Source organism: Stegodyphus dumicola, chromosome 4 (assembly GCF_044657685.1).
Source record: "Stegodyphus dumicola isolate Sdum_Otavi_A_Nest chromosome 4, ASM4465768v1".
In the NCBI taxonomy this organism is placed as follows: domain Eukaryota; kingdom Metazoa; phylum Arthropoda; class Arachnida; order Araneae; family Eresidae; genus Stegodyphus; species Stegodyphus dumicola.
The window spans coordinates 212,500,862-212,519,056 of record NC_140771.1 but is presented as its reverse complement, the minus strand read 5'-3'; the positions used below and the strand labels follow the sequence as shown (position 1 = coordinate 212,519,056).

The 18,195-nt window shown below is 30.9% G+C and overlaps 1 protein-coding gene across 1 annotated transcript; it reads right to left on the bottom strand.

The window, feature by feature from the left end:
* Window positions 1–345: 345 nt before the first annotated feature.
* LOC118189490 (L-cystatin-like) lies at window positions 346–9,658 on the bottom strand. The gene is made up of 3 exons (XM_035360094.2): window positions 9,427–9,658; window positions 6,857–6,967; window positions 346–597 (listed from the first exon to the last, which is right to left on the bottom strand). Exons 1-3 carry the CDS (start codon window positions 9,616–9,618, stop codon window positions 496–498), a joined length of 405 nt encoding a protein of 134 aa, XP_035215985.1. The 5' UTR covers window positions 9,619–9,658; the 3' UTR covers window positions 346–495.
* Window positions 9,659–18,195: the final 8,537 nt, after the last annotated feature.

Genomic DNA, 18,195 nt, shown 5'->3' with positions numbered 1-18,195 from the left:
TATTTTTTAATTCAAAATAGATTTATATTAATTTTTTCCCTTTAGTTTTTGCCAACGATGAGTTATCATAAACCTTTCCCCAGCTGCTTTAGTTCTGTTATGCAGAACAACTAATATTAATGCAGATATCTTCCATTTTACGGAAGGGTCTCTACACTAGTTTCCTATTAAGAAAAACCTATATTAGTGCATAATTCTGCTAACTAAAAGAAACTCAAAATATAATTTCTGGTTTAAAAAACTGAAAATCATTGAGCATTTGTTTTGTGAAACAATTGTATTGTCAAATAATGAATATTTAATGTTTGTTTAATGAAAACATGTCTAATATAAATGAGCAAGAAGGAGTTTTAAGAAGCAGTTTTTTATTGATTCATCAAAATCATTTATACAGCCTTTGTGTTTCCGGATGGAGATTACTTCTTTTTATTACATTAGATTCTTCTGAATATTTTGCTAAACGTCTTCGCTTTGGAAATAGCGTTTGACGTTCCTTTAGAGATCCTTCTTAGAAGCCAAGATGCATCCAGAGCTTACCAGCCTATGTTTGTCCTTCAAGTCCCTGTAGACTAAGACTGTGCATTTCTTGTATGTGCTCTGTATGAAAAGAAAAGAATAAGGTACAAAATCGCATAAAAGAAACACTATGATTTCTTTTTTTAACCAAACATACCATTACTTTGCCAAACGAAATTACGCTTGGAATAGGCCTTTCAATATTCCGTATTTCATGAATTGTCATAGCAGTAATGAATACAAAAGTTTCTTAAATTAATTATTTTTTAATTTAAAATTTTCGGAATCTAAATATATGAATAATAACTGAATTATAGGCATTTTCATAATCCGGTATTTAAGATATGTAAAATATAAAGGTATATCATTACATAATTCTTGGAGAACTCGAATCACAAAAGCATACCATGCCTTTCAAACCATCCATCTTCACGACTTCAACTATCTCACTGAATTAAAATGGCAAATTTCAGTTACACAATTTAGCTTTATCCTGATATATATGGCTGAAGGTAGTGTTTGCTAGTTTTGTAAATATGACAGCATAAAAAAGCAACTTTCTAATAGGGCATCGAATTTTATACCCTAATTCGAATTCCATTATGCTTATAAACATGCAAAGGGAAACTATTTGTATGTGTTATGGGAAAATGCGGAAGAAACAGATATCCTGAGATGAAGAGAAAATCAATGCTGCTTTTACATTTCAAGATTTTAATTCGTCTTTAAAATAGTTAGTTAAATTCCAACTGGAACAAATAAAAACCTTAAATTTAAAATTGTGTTTGTCTTAGTATTGCATTAGTTTTAATGAAAATTTAAATTATATATTGGGCTAATGAGCAATAAATTCTACCATAAAACGAAGAACTGTTTTTTGTGAAAATCATCTAAGAATTCCAGAAAATGAATTTAGAGTAGTTATTAAAATTATAAGGTATTTCTCCCACTTCCCTAGCGTGCCTTCGTGATGTAACGGTGGCACGCTGGGCCGGTATTCCAGAGGTCCGTGATTCGACTCTCGGCGAAGATGGTTGCATATTTTTCATCTTTTCTGCTTCCAATTAACCTAATGACTCTACAAAATGATGAGAAAATTTTTAACTATTTGCTGGATGGCATTTCACTATACTTTTATCTACAGTTAACGATAATAATATGTTTCCGTTTCGTTCGGGAAATTTAAAAATTGGGAACTTTAGGAAAAGGACAATACCTGTGAATATATTTTTCTGATTAAATACGTCTTCTACGAGATTATGGGCACTTGTATCAAAAATAAAGGTAAAAAACACAAATTGCGTAATATCTGAAAAAGCATTCAGGGTATGTTAATAAAATTTGATATAGATATATCTTGTAATGCGAAATAAGTATAGTCGCATATAATAAAAACAGAGGATTAAATCCTTTAAATCCTTGTGATTTGGGAAAGGTGTTCAAAACATACTATACTAGATCTCTTGGAAAGAACAGGTTTACAGCTATGGCCTGTCCTAGTCTCAGACAATTATCACAATAAACCTTATTGAAGTTGCAAAGAAATTTTATGACAATAAGTCCTTGCTTTTTCAGATTTTAACTTATTTTAGCCTTATGAAGGTGCTTTTATCTAAAGCATGTTATACAAAGTAAAAGGTCCAGGTCAGGAGTTGTTGCAAAAGGTTCAAGTTAAATGAAGGGTTATGGGAATGAAGAACCCACAAATATCCTCCTTATTTAGGAAACCTGGAGCCTCTTTGACGAACCGCCACTGTGTATGAAATTGACCTAGGTTAGAATGGCATATCAAAATATTCTCACATAAATGAAAGACTTTCATTGATATAACAGTGCATATTCATCTCTTTCATCAAACACGGGCAGGTTACGTACAGCCAACTAGTAGGATACAGCCTTATACTAAACTTATACTAAACGCCAAATCTTTACCGCTTTTCCATACATCGGGGAAATGATAACAAGCTCGATAGTCTAACCAGATCAGACTGTCTGTTAGTCTTCATAAAGTGTCATTGCTCTTGCGCAATATTGATCTGATGTTCTAGCTCTGGAATTGCTTCCACCTACGCTTTTCACCAGACTTGTGTCTAGCCTCAAGCCTGCCTAAGACTACTATCTCAATCCGTAATTTAGAAGACTGTGATCACTCGTTTAATGAAATAACATTTAATATGAAAGTAGTCACGTTTCTGAACAAGAGAATTACAGATTCGCAAAAGAGCCCTTTAACTTTGTTTCGTAAATCGGTAGTTATTACTATTTATTAGATGCAAATATAAATCAAAATACAAATAACATTCGTTTTTCAAAAGTGTATTATTTTTTAATTTTTTCATTTCCCCATATGATTTATATTCTAACATATTTAAAAAAATGCGTTTGTTTTTTTTTTAATTTTGGTCATCAGCGTGGCTTTTGAAAGGCTAATTCTAAAAACATGTGTGAATACTGCAGCTTTCGGTCTTCCCTGCATATCAATTTACTACTTATTTTAAAATGACTGCTCATGCAAAACCTATTAATAAGCACTCAACCGTGGATGGACTCATTTAATGCGTGTAGACATAGTTGAAGTTTTTTCTTATAAAACATACATTAAGAGCTTTCTTAAAGAAAGAAATTTTTACCTCAGAAGCAAAAATAATTTGATGCGCAAAATGATTTTTTACTGGGAATTTTACAAGTGTTTTAGATTTTCAAGCCTTAGACGAAATCAGATTTCCGGCCTTTTCGACAGTTTAAGTAACTCAAGACAAAGCAAGAAGCGCAAGCTTTTACAGTTTTTGCGATATCTGACAGATATTGCTGATAAAATACAGGACTAATTTTTTTTCTTGTTTCCAAAGCTGATAATTTTTAAATGTTTGGAAAGGCATTCACAGTACTGTAAACCAGGGTTTCTTAAACTGTTGGTCGCGACCCCGAAAGGGGTCGCGTGACATGCAGCAGGAGGTCACCAAAAATTTTAGCAGTTTTGATATTTCATTAACTTATTATAATAATTTTACAATTACCAAATATTTTTACACAATGTATCTGAAAATAGATAAAGATAAAACAATACAGACAAAGAAAAAAACGAAAATGTTTAGACGCATTCTTTTTATAACATAAAAGTTCATTTTCCTTGCTTTGCACGTGACGCTGTCATTTCGTCTGTTACTTTTTTAAAATTTTCACATTTTTCTATGTCTTAAAATTAGAAATTAAAGGTAACGACCTAAAACTGCAACAGTATATTACAGTACAAGTGAAAATATTGACAGTTTCACTCACGCGTGTGTCGGATTTCCGAAATACTTATGGGGGTCCCACAAAATTTTTGTAAAATGTTTTGTGATCCTGGGGGTCGCAAAAAAATTCAGTGATAAAAATGGGTCGCGGCTGAAAAAAGTTTATGAAACCCTGCTATAAACTATGTTCGGTAGTAAGATGCTGAAGTCCGGAAGCAATTAAAGCTCGTAACTTGCTAAGCAAATTGCGTAACTGAACATGCACTTTAAAAAAACATATCACGAGGGAAACATGTATGCCGTAATTATCTTGATACTATTCATTTGAGTATTTCTTATCATAGATTAATTAGAAGTCAATCGGAATAGTTAAAAAGATAAGAAAAATTACTAAATCACAAAAAGAAAATGTAATTAATGTTCTTTTTCTCACATGTTATAATATTTAACAAGAAATGTTTTACATTCTTCACATAGACGGCTATAATGTGTTGCTTTTCTCCCCTTTTGAATTATTTTATCTAAACTTTCTGAAAAAATTAAATATTTGTTGAAGTAAGTTCTTTCAAATCTATATAATTTTCGATCATAATTTATGCAATAATATTTAACAAGAAATGTTTTACATTCTTCACATAGACGGCTATAATGTGTTGCTTTTCTCCCCTTTTGAATTATTTTATCTAAACTTTCTGAAAAAATTAAATATTTGTTGAAGTAAGTTCTTTCAAATCTATATAATTTTCGATCATAATTTATGCAATAATATTTAACAAGAAATGTTTTACATTCTTCACATAGACGGCTATAATGTGTTGCTTTTCTCCCCTTTTGAATTATTTTATCTAAACTTTCTGAAAAAATTAAATATTTGTTGAAGTAAGTTCTTTCAAATCTATATAATTTTCGATCATAATTTATGCAATAATATTTAACAAGAAATGTTTTACATTCTTCACATAGACGGCTATAATGTGTTGCTTTTCTCCCCTTTTGAATTATTTTATCTAAACTTTCTGAAAAAATTAAATATTTGTTGAAGTAAGTTCTTTCAAATCTATATAATTTTCGATCATAATTTATGCAATAATATTTAACAAGAAATGTTTTACATTCTTCACATAGACGGCTATAATGTGTTGCTTTTCTCCCCTTTTGAATTATTTTATCTAAACTTTCTGAAAAAATTAAATATTTGTTGAAGTAAGTTCTTTCAAATCTATATAATTTTCGATCATAATTTATGCAATAATTTGCCATGTTAAAAGTTTTATATAAATGTTGACAAAAAAAAAAATACAAATCCAGTTTCTCTTCATGTTGAAAAATAATCACTTTGCAAGCCACCCTGATAATATTTCTAAATGGAAGCATTTAAAAAATATTAAATTATTTTTTTCAGTTCAGATTTTTTTAATAATTTCTTTATTTCAACCATTATTTAAACGAAACTATAAGTTAGTAAAAAGAATATATACTATAAAATTAATTATTGTAAATACTTCGAGCATTTCTGATTTCCACTGAATTTCTTGAGCTGTATTGAAGCACATTAAGAATAACTATATAAAATTCAAACTAATTTTCAGACGGTATTAGTGTTCTTTTATAAGTCTTACATTCATGAATGGAAATAGCAAATTATTTTATAAATAAAATAGTACTTTTTCCCAAAATATAAGCAAAAGGTTTAAAAAAGTCTGTGTAGAATGTGTATAAGTTGCATCATAAGAGTTCAATGAACTAGGAAACACATTAAAAATATTGTCTGTAACAGTAAACGGAATTTGTCGGGTATTCAGTTACAAATTATAAAACCTATCTTACAGAGTCAAAAACCTAGGTTTAATTTCTTTAAAATATATGATATCTATTTATATTTTAAACGTCGTAAACTATTTTTTTATTAAGCTAACAGTAAATTAAATTTCTCATGGGCATCTCCTAAACTACTTTAGCAGCTTAGGCTGTCTTTATTTTAGCAGTGATTAACCTTATATCTATATATATAATTTTGAATATATAAGTGTTGTAGAACGAAATTATTTGCGGAATGCCCTTCCACCGTTTCATAAATAAAGAAGATTTTTCTATCTTTTGCCCGGTAGGAACTCCTAATTTTATACCCTTTCCACGAAATTTTTAATCCTATCATATATAGAAGAAAAACACAATAGTGAATTTTTCAATTAGCGTGTTAAAAGACGTGAGAAAAATGGAAAAGGAATAAATTTTTAAATTCACTCTGAGACCAAACTGTGTAAAAAAACCTTTCCCAGTATTAGTCCTACAATTTATTTATATTAATATTTCTTATTTATAATGAGCATTTTGTATGTATATATAGAGAGATTTCTTCAAGCATTTCTGACTTCCACTGAATTTTCCATATATATATGTAATATACTCAAATTTAGTAGTACTGATGTAGGAACAATGTTGATGCGCAATACCTAAATGAAATAAATTGTAGATCCATGTTGAAGAGGAAGAAATGCTGTAGTATGCTAACATGTTAATTTCGCAACATCTAAAAAACTTCGCAGTCAAGGCAGTTTTAATTCCATTTTTATTTGCAATTGACATCTGTGGCCACAGATGTCAATTGGAAATGAAAATTTCATATTTTGTTATGTTTTTAACAATGCATTACAATATATAAAATATTCGGCATTTTGTTTTCTGTATTGAAGTATCTTCTGCAAACACAATGTATACTAGCTAATAATACACTAATTCGATTAACCGTAGGCCTAATTAATCTTTTATGGTATAACCCTTATGTTTCACAAACTATAATCAATCAACAAATGGACTGTATTCCTACACTTTTATTTCATTACACTAATTATAAATAATATGTCAGCGATGCAAAATAATTGATACAAAATAAGCGAGCCATTCTACATGGCTGTCACAAACACAATTCTATCAATCAATTATCTTGTTGCCACGCATAAAGTTCAAAACTAAAGGAAGAAAAACAAAAGGAATTTATGCTGTTTGCAACAATAAAATGAAGCAAACGATACTCACATAAACACCTTATATTTATTAAACTAAGATACATTTCAGAATTAGCGAAATAAAATGCTAATACTTACAATATTGTCTTGGAATTCGCAGTCGTTAGCGTCTTCGAACTCAACTTCGCTCTTCTTGCACGTGGTCAGCCCAACAATGATGTCCATTTTGAAATTAGCTCCAGCAACTATCTGCGGTTAAGAAAGGAATATTAATCCGTGTTATTAAGAAATCATTTTTAAAAGACAGTCATCCTGGAGCATAAAAATAACAAATGAGGACTTCGTTCAAAGTTTCATATGAATTTAGTTGACAAAACAACGGTTTCTTTAAAAGGGATTGTACTCGTAAACAAAATTGTAAACTAGTAGCCGAGCAGCTGATATTTCAAATTAAGGGTAGTTTCTCTTTGATTGATTCCTCGTGTATATTTCTATGAGGTCTTCATGATTTTCCTCATGTGCAGCATAAATTCTTCATGTTATACTCCATGTCGTCCATGGATGAGTAGAAATCCTTGAGAAAGACATGGAGTGCTTTAGAATTTTCCCTGATATCGTTTCATACTAATTAATTTAATAAGAAGGATTCGATGATTACATTTTCAAGAAATTCAAAACTATTCCCATCCATCCTATCTAACGAAGATACACAAGTTTCACCAGATTTCACGTACTAACTGCAAAGGCATGTAACGTATGTAACATATATTCATGTTTTGCTTAGTTCCTATTTACAAATCTAACTTAATTAACACTAAAGAAAACATTTCAAATCTTTAACAAAAGTTTGCTATTTATATAACTAACTTTTGTTAATAAAACAATGTGTAAAACAGTATTGTTAATAAAACAGTGTGTAAAAGGTTAAAATAAGACAGTTCTAAAGTGTAATTCAATTTAATTCTTAAAATGTGTTCTAACTGTATTATTGACATATTTTCCTAATTCCAATATTTCATAAATTCTTATGATTGAAATGCACTACTACTATTTACATAAATTATAATTTCCTTATATTTCTACCACCTTGTTGTTATATATGTAATTTAGCCTATAAGGTTAATTAATGCTCCAAAAACTGAGAAAAATTAATCCTCAAAGTCTGAGTTTTTATGTTGTCCTAATATTTATACAATATACAGTACGTTATTAAAAATATTATGTAAATGAAGACCGTTTAGTGTCAGTTTCCTACTTCTTTGCGTAACTGCAATTTTTTTCACGTCTCCTGCTTCAAAAAGTCATATTAATTCTACACTATCATTAAAGCGCGAACAGCACTACTTAAGGTATTCATAATACAACCAACATTAACGTGTGTAGAATAATTTACAGCAAGTAAAGAACAGAAGAAAGTTTTAGAATTGAGTCTTTTTATTCTATTTTTAAAGAATGTTGTTTTTAGATTAAATACATTGTTTATTTGTTTTATGTTTTTTAAAATGGTTATGTAGGTAACTTAAAATTGTAATCGAAGATTATATAACCTCATGTTTAACTGCAAATTATCTGCGGATTGCCTAGATACTATTATGTATAATTAAATTATTGCGTAGCAACCATACTGCGATCTCTCGCAATTAGCCCTGTTCCCGAAATATTTCTTTGATATATATACGTACTACGAGATAGATGTCTTACAAATAATTCTGTATTTGTCAATCGATTTATTGAAGTGCAGTATTTTTGTTTTTAGCATGGTGTTTCAAAAATCGTTTCTTAGCATTAATATTTTACTTAGTGAAAATTTATAAAATGAATCCAACAAACATATGGAAAAAATTTAGAATTGTACCGTTAAAAAGCTCATCAAAATTTCAGTGTACTGGTATTGTAAGTTGTACCACATTATATATATATTTAAAATAAGCGAGGCATATTTTAAATACGTACCATTTTGATATTGCATAAACACAAGAACAATTTTTAACAAGTTTATTTTTACGTGGAAGTCTGGGTCTTAATCTACTTTTCAATGTAATTTCCATCTACATTAAGCACTTTTCGTATCGTGCGACCAGCTTTTGAAGTGCATTATCCCAGAAATCTGCCGCCTGATTTAATAAAACAATTTTGATACCCGGCGTAAGCCCAATTTCGAATAATTTATGCATTCTGTTACAATTTCATAAATTTCATACAGAACACTTCTTGGAGCTTGAAGAAGCTTCGTTAGATAATAGTGAAATCGCAGAATGTTTTCTCGAATACTTTTATCAAGTTTCAAGAAGGCTTCTGTATAAAATTGATATAGAACCCTTGAATTACTGGAAGTTGTACTCCATCGGGTACCAAAATGGTCCAATCAGATTTCTACGAAGTTGGAATCCGGAAGCTGGTTGTAGTACACGATAAATGTCTTAATATAGATGGAAACTATGTTGAAAGTTAGGTCAAAGCACATGCTTCTATTTAAAAACAAATTTGTCAAAAAGTTGGTTTTAGGTTTATCTAATATGAAAACAGTACTTCCCTGAAAAACTTGCCTCTCATATTCAAATTCTTTAACAGTTGAAAAGTGCACTTCTTTATTTCAAATAGAGTTTGTTAAATATATTACACAATACATCTTACAACTTAGGAAACAAATCATGTAAAATGTAAAATGAAAACCGATTTTGAGAAACAAATTAAAATCCACTGCCTACCTGTCTCTTGGCTTTGAGGACCTTTGCGAGTTTTGAGTGGTAGGGAGAAGCAAACTGTTTGGACAATCTTTTCGTGGCATGGTTGGCTGCAGTCAGCACTTCCTCATCATCAACTTCAACTTCCTCAAATCCTCCGAGAAGGCTGGCAGTTGCACAGGCCACCAGAACCAACAACAGAATAGTTTTCAGCATCTTGGATTGCTTTACGGCTTTCTAATCAAAGATAGAAATCTCGTAAGAAAGATCATTCAGCTGCTCATTTTATGTAAATTCTGCTATCACTTAATTTTAATCACCTGTTATGTCCGCAGGCGTTCACTGATAAGATGTAATTTCTGCGTAGTAATCGCGTGGATTTCTAAAATTATCATGTTCAGCTGGGAAAAACTATACAATTCTCTTGTCACTTAAGTCTAAACGACTACGTGTTACGTAGTTTTTATCTATATCAAAGATAATTACTCGTGCCTCTGTTTGAGAATTGAACCAGCTAAAACATCGATCTTTACATTTGTGCATGGTACCATCCTTCAAGGTTTCTTTAAAAGAAAATAAATAGTTTTCAAAGCAATAAAAGTTTATTTTATTAGTGACAAAGTCATTCGATGACTATCTGCCTTAAGATAGCTATCGATTGAACCTTTGGGGGGGGGGGAGCAAATTTAAGGGAAATTTGTTTATATTACTTTGATTTATATTACTTTGATACACAGAAAAATTTATAAAAGGCCCATTAAGTTAGCTGATTCAGCCGCTATAAAACAAGATATGTGCAATACTCATTGTTGAGGAGTTTCTTCTTCTGGGACACTTGCACGCTACAGTCGTAACAATTAGTGAAAACATTCTGTGCAACTTCATCCTCTGAAATAGATAGTGCAATACGAAATTACGTTTAGCAGCCCACACATTACAAACACTAAGCGAAGTATAATAATTATCATCATTATTTATAATTTAAAAAATGTAATTGACCTTTTTCTCTTCGCTCTACAATTATTTTCATATAAGTATTTTTTAATGAATAATTATTTAGTCTTGTAAAATTTGCGTGCTTATTGCGTTTCCCATACTCAATAGGTACACTGCACAAAAGAAAGTGGGACACTTCTGTTATCTCCCGTTCTACTGGTCCGATTGATGACATTCAAATTGAGTTTTCCATGTCTCGAAAGCGCGACTTCGGATATATATTAGATTTATATATAGCATAATTGTAACATAGGTATTTTTACACGAAATTTCGATTCTACGACTTAAATTATGCCTAGATATTAAATTTTACAATTTTTGGTAAGAAATGTTTTCAGAAATTAAAAAATTTATCTTGGCGAATTTTTTTCAATTTGCGCCAAGAATAATTCATTTGGCGGAATTCTTAATTTATTTTATCTACTTATTTTATTTTTTTTTATTAACGCACGAGAGGGAAAATGGTCCATCGTTCATTCTTTCAAATCATTTTTTAACAAAGTGCGTAAACCACATTTTCGTTCTTATCGCTTATATTAAATACGCCAAATTTCAAAATACGCCAAGATGTAAATGCACGTATAACTTACGAAATTTTGAATAAAAAATTCTAATTTTTTGCAGGTATGCTTAAAAATATCTCTACTTTAAGATAATGTTAAATGTTTTAAAGGTTATAATACAAAAGGTTTTTCGAAAAAATTATTAAAAATATTTAAAAATACAAATTTTTAAAATGAATAATAAAACATGTGCGAATTATATTTGGATTAAGCCTAAATTTCGAATTCCGGTAGAAGAAATCAAGTAAGATTAATAAATAAAGAGATATCTATATATATATACTCGTATATCAAATTCAATTAACATTGAAGAGCTAAAATTTTGAGAGCTAATTTTTTAAAAACTATTCGCGCGACTTTTACAAAACTTGGCATTTTGGCATAATTTGAGTCGTACAATTGAAATATGTAAAAACATTAGCATTTCATTTTAGAAAAAGTCCGATTTTAGAAAAAGTCCGAGAAAAAGTCCGAAAAAGTCCGACTTAGAAAAAGTCCGATATATATAAAATATATATCGTTAAGTCGCGCTTTCGACACATGAAAAAAGGAATTTTCGTCAATTTAGAACGGGAGATATAGAACTGTCCACTTTTTTTTGCGCAGTGTACAATTATGATTTAAAGTATAAAGTATAAACTTTGCGCATAAAGTTTTTATATTTATGTTGTTTCTATGAAGGATTTTAAAGAATGCAGAGAAAGGGGGATAATGCAGAATTAACCGAGAAACGTTGGCTTTTTGACATGATTTCAGCTGTACAACAATTGAATATGCTACCTGCACGGAATTTTTGTAAATTTCTTCTTCTAAGACGTACTAGTAAGTACGTCTCACCAGAATATACTAGTTCATATTTTCTACAAAATATTTTCCGCGGATGTAAATACTGGCGAAAAATCGTTTCGTATTCCATAGAGATTCATTAAAGCTTATTTAAAATACTACATAGGATTGTTATATGTTTAAAATTATGCATTATATTATTAAATTATTTTCGTCACGGATAAAGGGAGAAATTTTTACGAGAAAGTTAGCAAATAAACATAAAATTTATGTCTGATACAGTTTGATAGAAACTCAGTCAAGTTTGTCAAAGCACTATTGTTAGTACTGACGGTACTTTTCCGTTTTGCCGGCGCAAGCGATGAAGTCGCCAGTAATGGTACAACCGATGCCAAACGAAATATCCTCGCTGGTAAAATTTTACTTTAACTTTTACATTTTCAAAACAAATCGCAGCCATTTCTTATCAGATTGATTGGTTCTTTCAATACTGGCATACAACTACACAGAATTTTTACCAGATTGTTCAATTTTATGCCCTAAGGCCATTCGCGGGCGGTAATTAAGTCAATTAGGATGCAATCACACCGCTCACCCGATGGCGGAAACATAGGAGAGGCAAATTCAAGGGTTAAATTCATTCATTCTAATGAGAATGCACTAGCGAAGTAAAGCACTGCGGTTTTAATTTCTGAGTAAGGTATTCGTACGAAGTGAAATAATTCTCGCATTTAAACTTGTATTCCAAATTAAGATTTAACTTGAAATTAGTGTAGATAATTACTGAGAGAATTAGATTTTTGTAGGGTAGTTTACGTGAGATGAGATCACTTGGGGTCACGTGATATGAACCGGCGAATCAGGATGTTGTACGATGAAAGCATAGTAAATTCTTAAATTAATGTCTTTTTACAAATTTATTGTCTTTATTTATTGGCTTTTTTACAAAATTTTAAAAACGACATTAAAATATTTATACCTTCAAAATAAAAAATTCTTAAAACTAACATTTGTCAACACTTTTTGTGTATATACTGTGTGTGTTCGCCAATAAAGTCTACTTGGCGAGATTTGCACCGGCTAAGCGGAAAAGTACCGTGCTAACATTTTCAATAAACGTTTTACTGCTAAGCACGAAATTTTGCAGCATTTGGTCGGTAAAACAGAGATGCAGCTTGGAATGCAGCAAACGACTTCTATTCGATCTTTGTCACAAGCATGCCAAATCATTTTTAGTAACATACCCCTCTTCTGTCGTCAAAACACTCCTGCTTTCTCAGGTGTCATTATCACTTTGATTGCAAATCATGGCTGTAACAAGAACAGTTTGATTAGAGTTTCAACGAGATTGCAATCGGCAATTAATTCTATGTTTATTTATGATAGCATTTTTTACCTTTCAGCTTACCTGCTTTTCCTATTTCAGTGCTGATTTTTGATGAATAGAATATGTGTTAAATTGTTTACTCTATGTAAATTCCAAAAGATGTCAAGAAAAGTCTAAAGAAATAATAAAGCTTTAAAAAGCTTCATCATAAAAGAAATAATAACAAGAAAAATAATAATATTTGCGCTGAAAGGCAGGGTAAAAGTAGCTAAACTAGTGTTTTAGACTAAAATTTAAAGAATTTAAAGTTATAAGGTATTCCTCCCGCCTTCTTAGTATGCCTTCGTTGTGTAATTGTAAGCACGCTTGACGGGAATTCGAGAGGTCCGCGGTTCGAGTCCCGGCGATGGCATTGTTCATTTTTCCCATCTCCAGCTACTAAATAACCTGATGCCTCTACAGTGGCGCCTGAACTAAAAAGGTGGTGAATGATGATTCTTTACCATCTGGCAACTGGGTCCCCTAAAATCCCAGTCACCTTTTAAAAGGGGGAGTATATAAGGTATTTCTCCCAACTTCTTAGCATGCCTTCGTGGTGTAGTGGTCAGCACGCTCAACGCGTATTCGTACAGCTTGAGCACCAAGATTTTTGTTCTTTCTTTGTAGATTTTTATTCACAAATTTTCTCTTAACTTGACGTAATGAAACATTTAAAATCTCTCTCTATATATAAGCGAAATATCACTGACTCATCACGAGATCTCCGAAGCTATACACCCGATTGACTTGAAATTTTGCCTAGTTACTCATTCCACGATGTAGACGCTCATTAAGAACGGATTTTATGTAAATACTGTCCAAAATAGATTTTTGTTATACAATAGAAGTTTCTCATACATTTGGTTTTCAAACCCGAGTTCAAAACTTTCTTTTATTGTTGCCAAAACTAGATATGAAATGCAATGTTGCCGATGAATGCATTTTCCTCTAAAATTATTAAATTGGTAAATAACTTGCATCTATCTGATGAATACAAACAACATTTAAATGATAAGGTTAATAATAACATTTATATTTAACTGTTATAAGTTTCATGAAAATAAATGTCATTTATTATGATGAGAAATAAATTGTTGTGATGAAAAATAAAAATGTTGTTGTTATTTATAAAAATTTCTATACATAAAAAATCAAGGACAAATAATTATAATTGATTAAAAAATTTGATAACAAAGATAATAACATTTATTTTCATGATACTTATGATAACAGTTAAATATATATAAATCTTAGTTTTATGTTGGCAATTTTTCGTGGTGTTGGCTTACTGGGGATCTCGCGACGTTAAATAATGGGGACGCATCCCAATACACAGTACCTCATGGGTGATGGGAAATCTGTGTATGACAGATTCACTTACTGGCATTATATTTCCCGACTTTAAATTTAAAAAAAATTTACTTTAATTATCAATTCGAAATTAGACATTTCGTTCATATAAGAAGTCTAGGTTCACATTCAAATAGATAGTGTGCCCAGCAAAGCGGGCGAGTATCAACTAGTATTCTTATAAAGTGGCAAAATTATTTTTATTAATAAAAATTAAAGAAAATCTTGAAAGGATTGAGCAATATGGCAGCGAAGCGTCATTATTTCCATTTTACCCACTAAGCGATCAAGTGATATGCATATTATAAAGGAGTTTTAAATAATAACATATAGAAGGTACTTAATGAGTCTGTCGCTTAAATGCACTTAAGTATATGGATGACAGAAAACTGCAGAATTACCTTTCTAGACTTGTCAGTGATAATGTATACGGTGTCTCTCTGTCTATAAACGTTTTGCAAAGTACCCAATGCCATGCCAACCAGGTTTCTATATATTATCTTCTGTCGTATACTGTCTGTTCTGAAAAGACCTCAGGAACCCAGGTTCCTCTTCCGTGTTCTCTAATGTGTATTAAATAATAGCGTAATATATATTTGTATGCTAATTTAGGATAAGAAGCAATAGCAAATTTACATGAGGTGCAACCGAACGAAAAAATTTTTTTTCACAAAAGAAAGCATTTAACCAATATGGAAGCTTTTTATTTATAATTAAATAAAGAAAATCCATCCATCCCACAGTGTTGCGCCTTCATGAAGATGCCTGTCATAAGGGTTTTCATACCCTTATGCAAATCGGCGACAGGTCGAAAAGACAGAAATCTTCATAAGAGTACTCCGACGATAAGATGCGCACACACTTATGAAAATCCCTTTGTAACATGTAAAAAACAACCTTAATAGGCTTGCGGGCACCTTTATGACGGAAATCCTACGCCAGTCCGATTTTCATCTGCATTCCTGACAATAAGCACAACATTAAAAAATATTTGACATTATGAAAAATCATTTTAATTGCTTAAAACTGAGGATATCTTTGCGAAAAAAAAACTGAAATTTCGAATAAAGTGGTGCCCTCCGCATTTTTAAGTAACAGACACTTTTCAGTGAAGTCTAGAGGAGTAACTATATATGGGTACCGAAGATTAATGTCATATATAGGTATCGAAGATTAATGTTATTATTTAATAAACAACGCATTTACATTAGAGATACATATGCATATATGTAAAAATCGCCTTTACATAAGAGTGTCTCAGCATAAAGGTGCCCGCACCCTGAAGAAAGTTGCTTTCGATTTACCACCCTCGTGAAGATTTCTGTATTGAGCAAGGGTTACCCAGCATAAGGGTGCAGGCATCTTTATAATGGGGTCATGAACCAGGCCTCTCCCCTAATAACTCTTGCAGTGGACCAGTTGGTTCAGAGAAGCTGAGTCCGACAGTTTAAAACCAGTACAAGCAATGCGACAGCGAGACCAACAATGCACAAAGTAAAATTATTTTACTTCTTAAAAGCATACCTAGTCTTCGTTGATAGAAAGCTGAGTGGCTTCCAGTTTTTCAGATCCTGACCAAATATGGATAGAAAGTCAGTATCATAATGTATATATTAAACTAAATTAAGTTTTCGTTATTAAGTCAAATGATTACTGTAGAATAAAAATCATTAGAAATTAATAAAAGCCATCATTATTTCCCCTCTCACAAGTCACGAATATAATTGAGAAACGTTATGCTAACTGTTGTAAAATTTGTAATACATTTTCTTAATTTAGCGAAATTTTATTTTAACTTAAATTTTATTTTAACTTAAATTTTATTTTAACTTAAAAAGGATCTTGCTTTTCAGTTTCACCTGATTTTTGACTTTGCTACTCACATACAGTTTACTGAATTCTTTCCTGGCTCTTAAATATTTTAGTTTTTTGTTTAAAAAATTCAGGATTTTAAGACCCATCTGAAATTTGTTTTTGGTTTTATCTTATTAATCATTATTTTAATACAAAACTTTGTTATATGACAATGCCTTCGTTAAAATAAATTATAACGTCAGTTATTGCTTCATTCAAGTTAATTTGTTAAAATTACTTACTAACATCATTTTTCATTTAATTTTCTTTATTTGCTTGAAAATACAGGGTGTTTACAGAGTCCCGGACCCATTTTGATGTTTAAAAATTCATAAAATAATAAAGGTAGATTAAAATTAATAACATAAATGGTTAGATAGACTCAAAAAGTTTCATGACCCTTGTCAATGAACTTCCACGTGTGCTCCCTTCGTCGCACGGAGAATATTAGTCGATATTCAATTTCACGCCAGGTACCGGCAATCATGTCGGCATCCACAGAGGCTATTGCGGTTGTAATTCTGGCTTTTAGGTCATCAATGTTCGACACTCTCTTCCTGTAAACGTTGTTCTTTATAAATCCCCAAAGGAAAACGTCCAGCGGCGTTATATCAGGTGATCTGGGTGGCCAAGGAATTGGACCTCCTCGCCCAATCCATCTTCCTGTAAAATGGTCATTCAAAGAACTACGAACGATGGTACCCCAATGAGGTGGTTCATTTTGTTGCAAAAGTACATGTGGCTGAAGCTTTTCTAGTTGTGGAAATACGAAGTTTTTCAACATTTCTAAGTATACGACTGATGAGACCGTCTTTTCTGTAAAAACGAAAGGCCTAATGACACGGTCGTGCATTAGTCCACACCACACATTAACCTTTGGAACCTTAGACCCAAATTGGAATTTCTATGAACCACCATAAAATCTGTGCTTTCTTTTGTGGTGTATGCATTCTCCTTAATATCCGGTCGAATAAAACACCACATACAAAAGTACTAGAACAAACACATCAAAAGTAAACATGACATTGCAATAGTTGCCAAAAACAAAAGAGAGAAAAATGCAATTAATAAGCAGACGATATTTAGAAAAGTACAGATATTTAGATTGGGAAATGAAATTATCTGAAATTAACCACCCGCGCAGACGATATTTACAAAAGTAAAGATATTCAAACCTGAAAAGGAAAACATATAAGTTATTCCATTAATAAATGCCACAAGTTTGTTTATATCTTCATTATTTTATGAATTATTAAACATCAAAATGGGTCCAGGACTTTATAAACACCCTGTATTTTTTGAAAATATAAATAATTTAAGGAATTTCTCATATAATTATCAATTAAATTGTTAATTAATACTTACCGTACAATTTCAATTGCTAGAAACTGTTATTATATCGCTGTTTTTTATCGTGCCTCATTTCTGCAACTAGGATACAAGTTAAAATTTTTTTTTGCTGAATTGAGTAAAATTAAATACATTTAAAAATATGAATTAAAATTTTAACTTAATTTGTAAATTTCAGAATGGATTGTGCACAAATTCTATACCCCTACACCAATTTATTTCGCTTCTCACTTCTAGAAATCCTAATGAGCATAGAAATATATGTATAGAAGTTTTAAAGTTTCTGTGATATTTATTCTAAATAAGATCTTCTGAAGTAATATTTTAAATACGAAAAATAGCTTATTCGTAACAACCTTTAAGTCTTTAAAATTCCTGCTTATACTCTTCTCTTACTGGCAGACTATTATTTGTTATCTTATCTTCAACATTGCAGCTTACCTTTTTCTAAATAAAAGTTTCAGAATTCTCATAAGTTTTAGAAGTTCATATAGACTTAAGATTTAAAATTTTTCATTCGCTTAAATA

What these genes read in the sequence shown, in the direction of transcription:
- LOC118189490 (XM_035360094.2), bottom strand. Translation starts at nt 9,618, where the DNA reads ATGCTGAAAACTATTCTGTTGTTGGTTCTGGTGGCCTGTGCAACTGCC. An exon ending in TCCTCAAAGCCAAGAGACAG is followed by an intron (nt 6,968 to 9,426) that starts GTAGGCAGTGGA and finishes TCTTAACCGCAG; the next exon opens with ATAGTTGCTGGAGCTAATTT. An exon ending in GCGAATTCCAAGACAATATT is followed by an intron (nt 598 to 6,856) that starts GTAAGTATTAGC and finishes CTTTTCATACAG; the next exon opens with AGCACATACAAGAAATGCAC.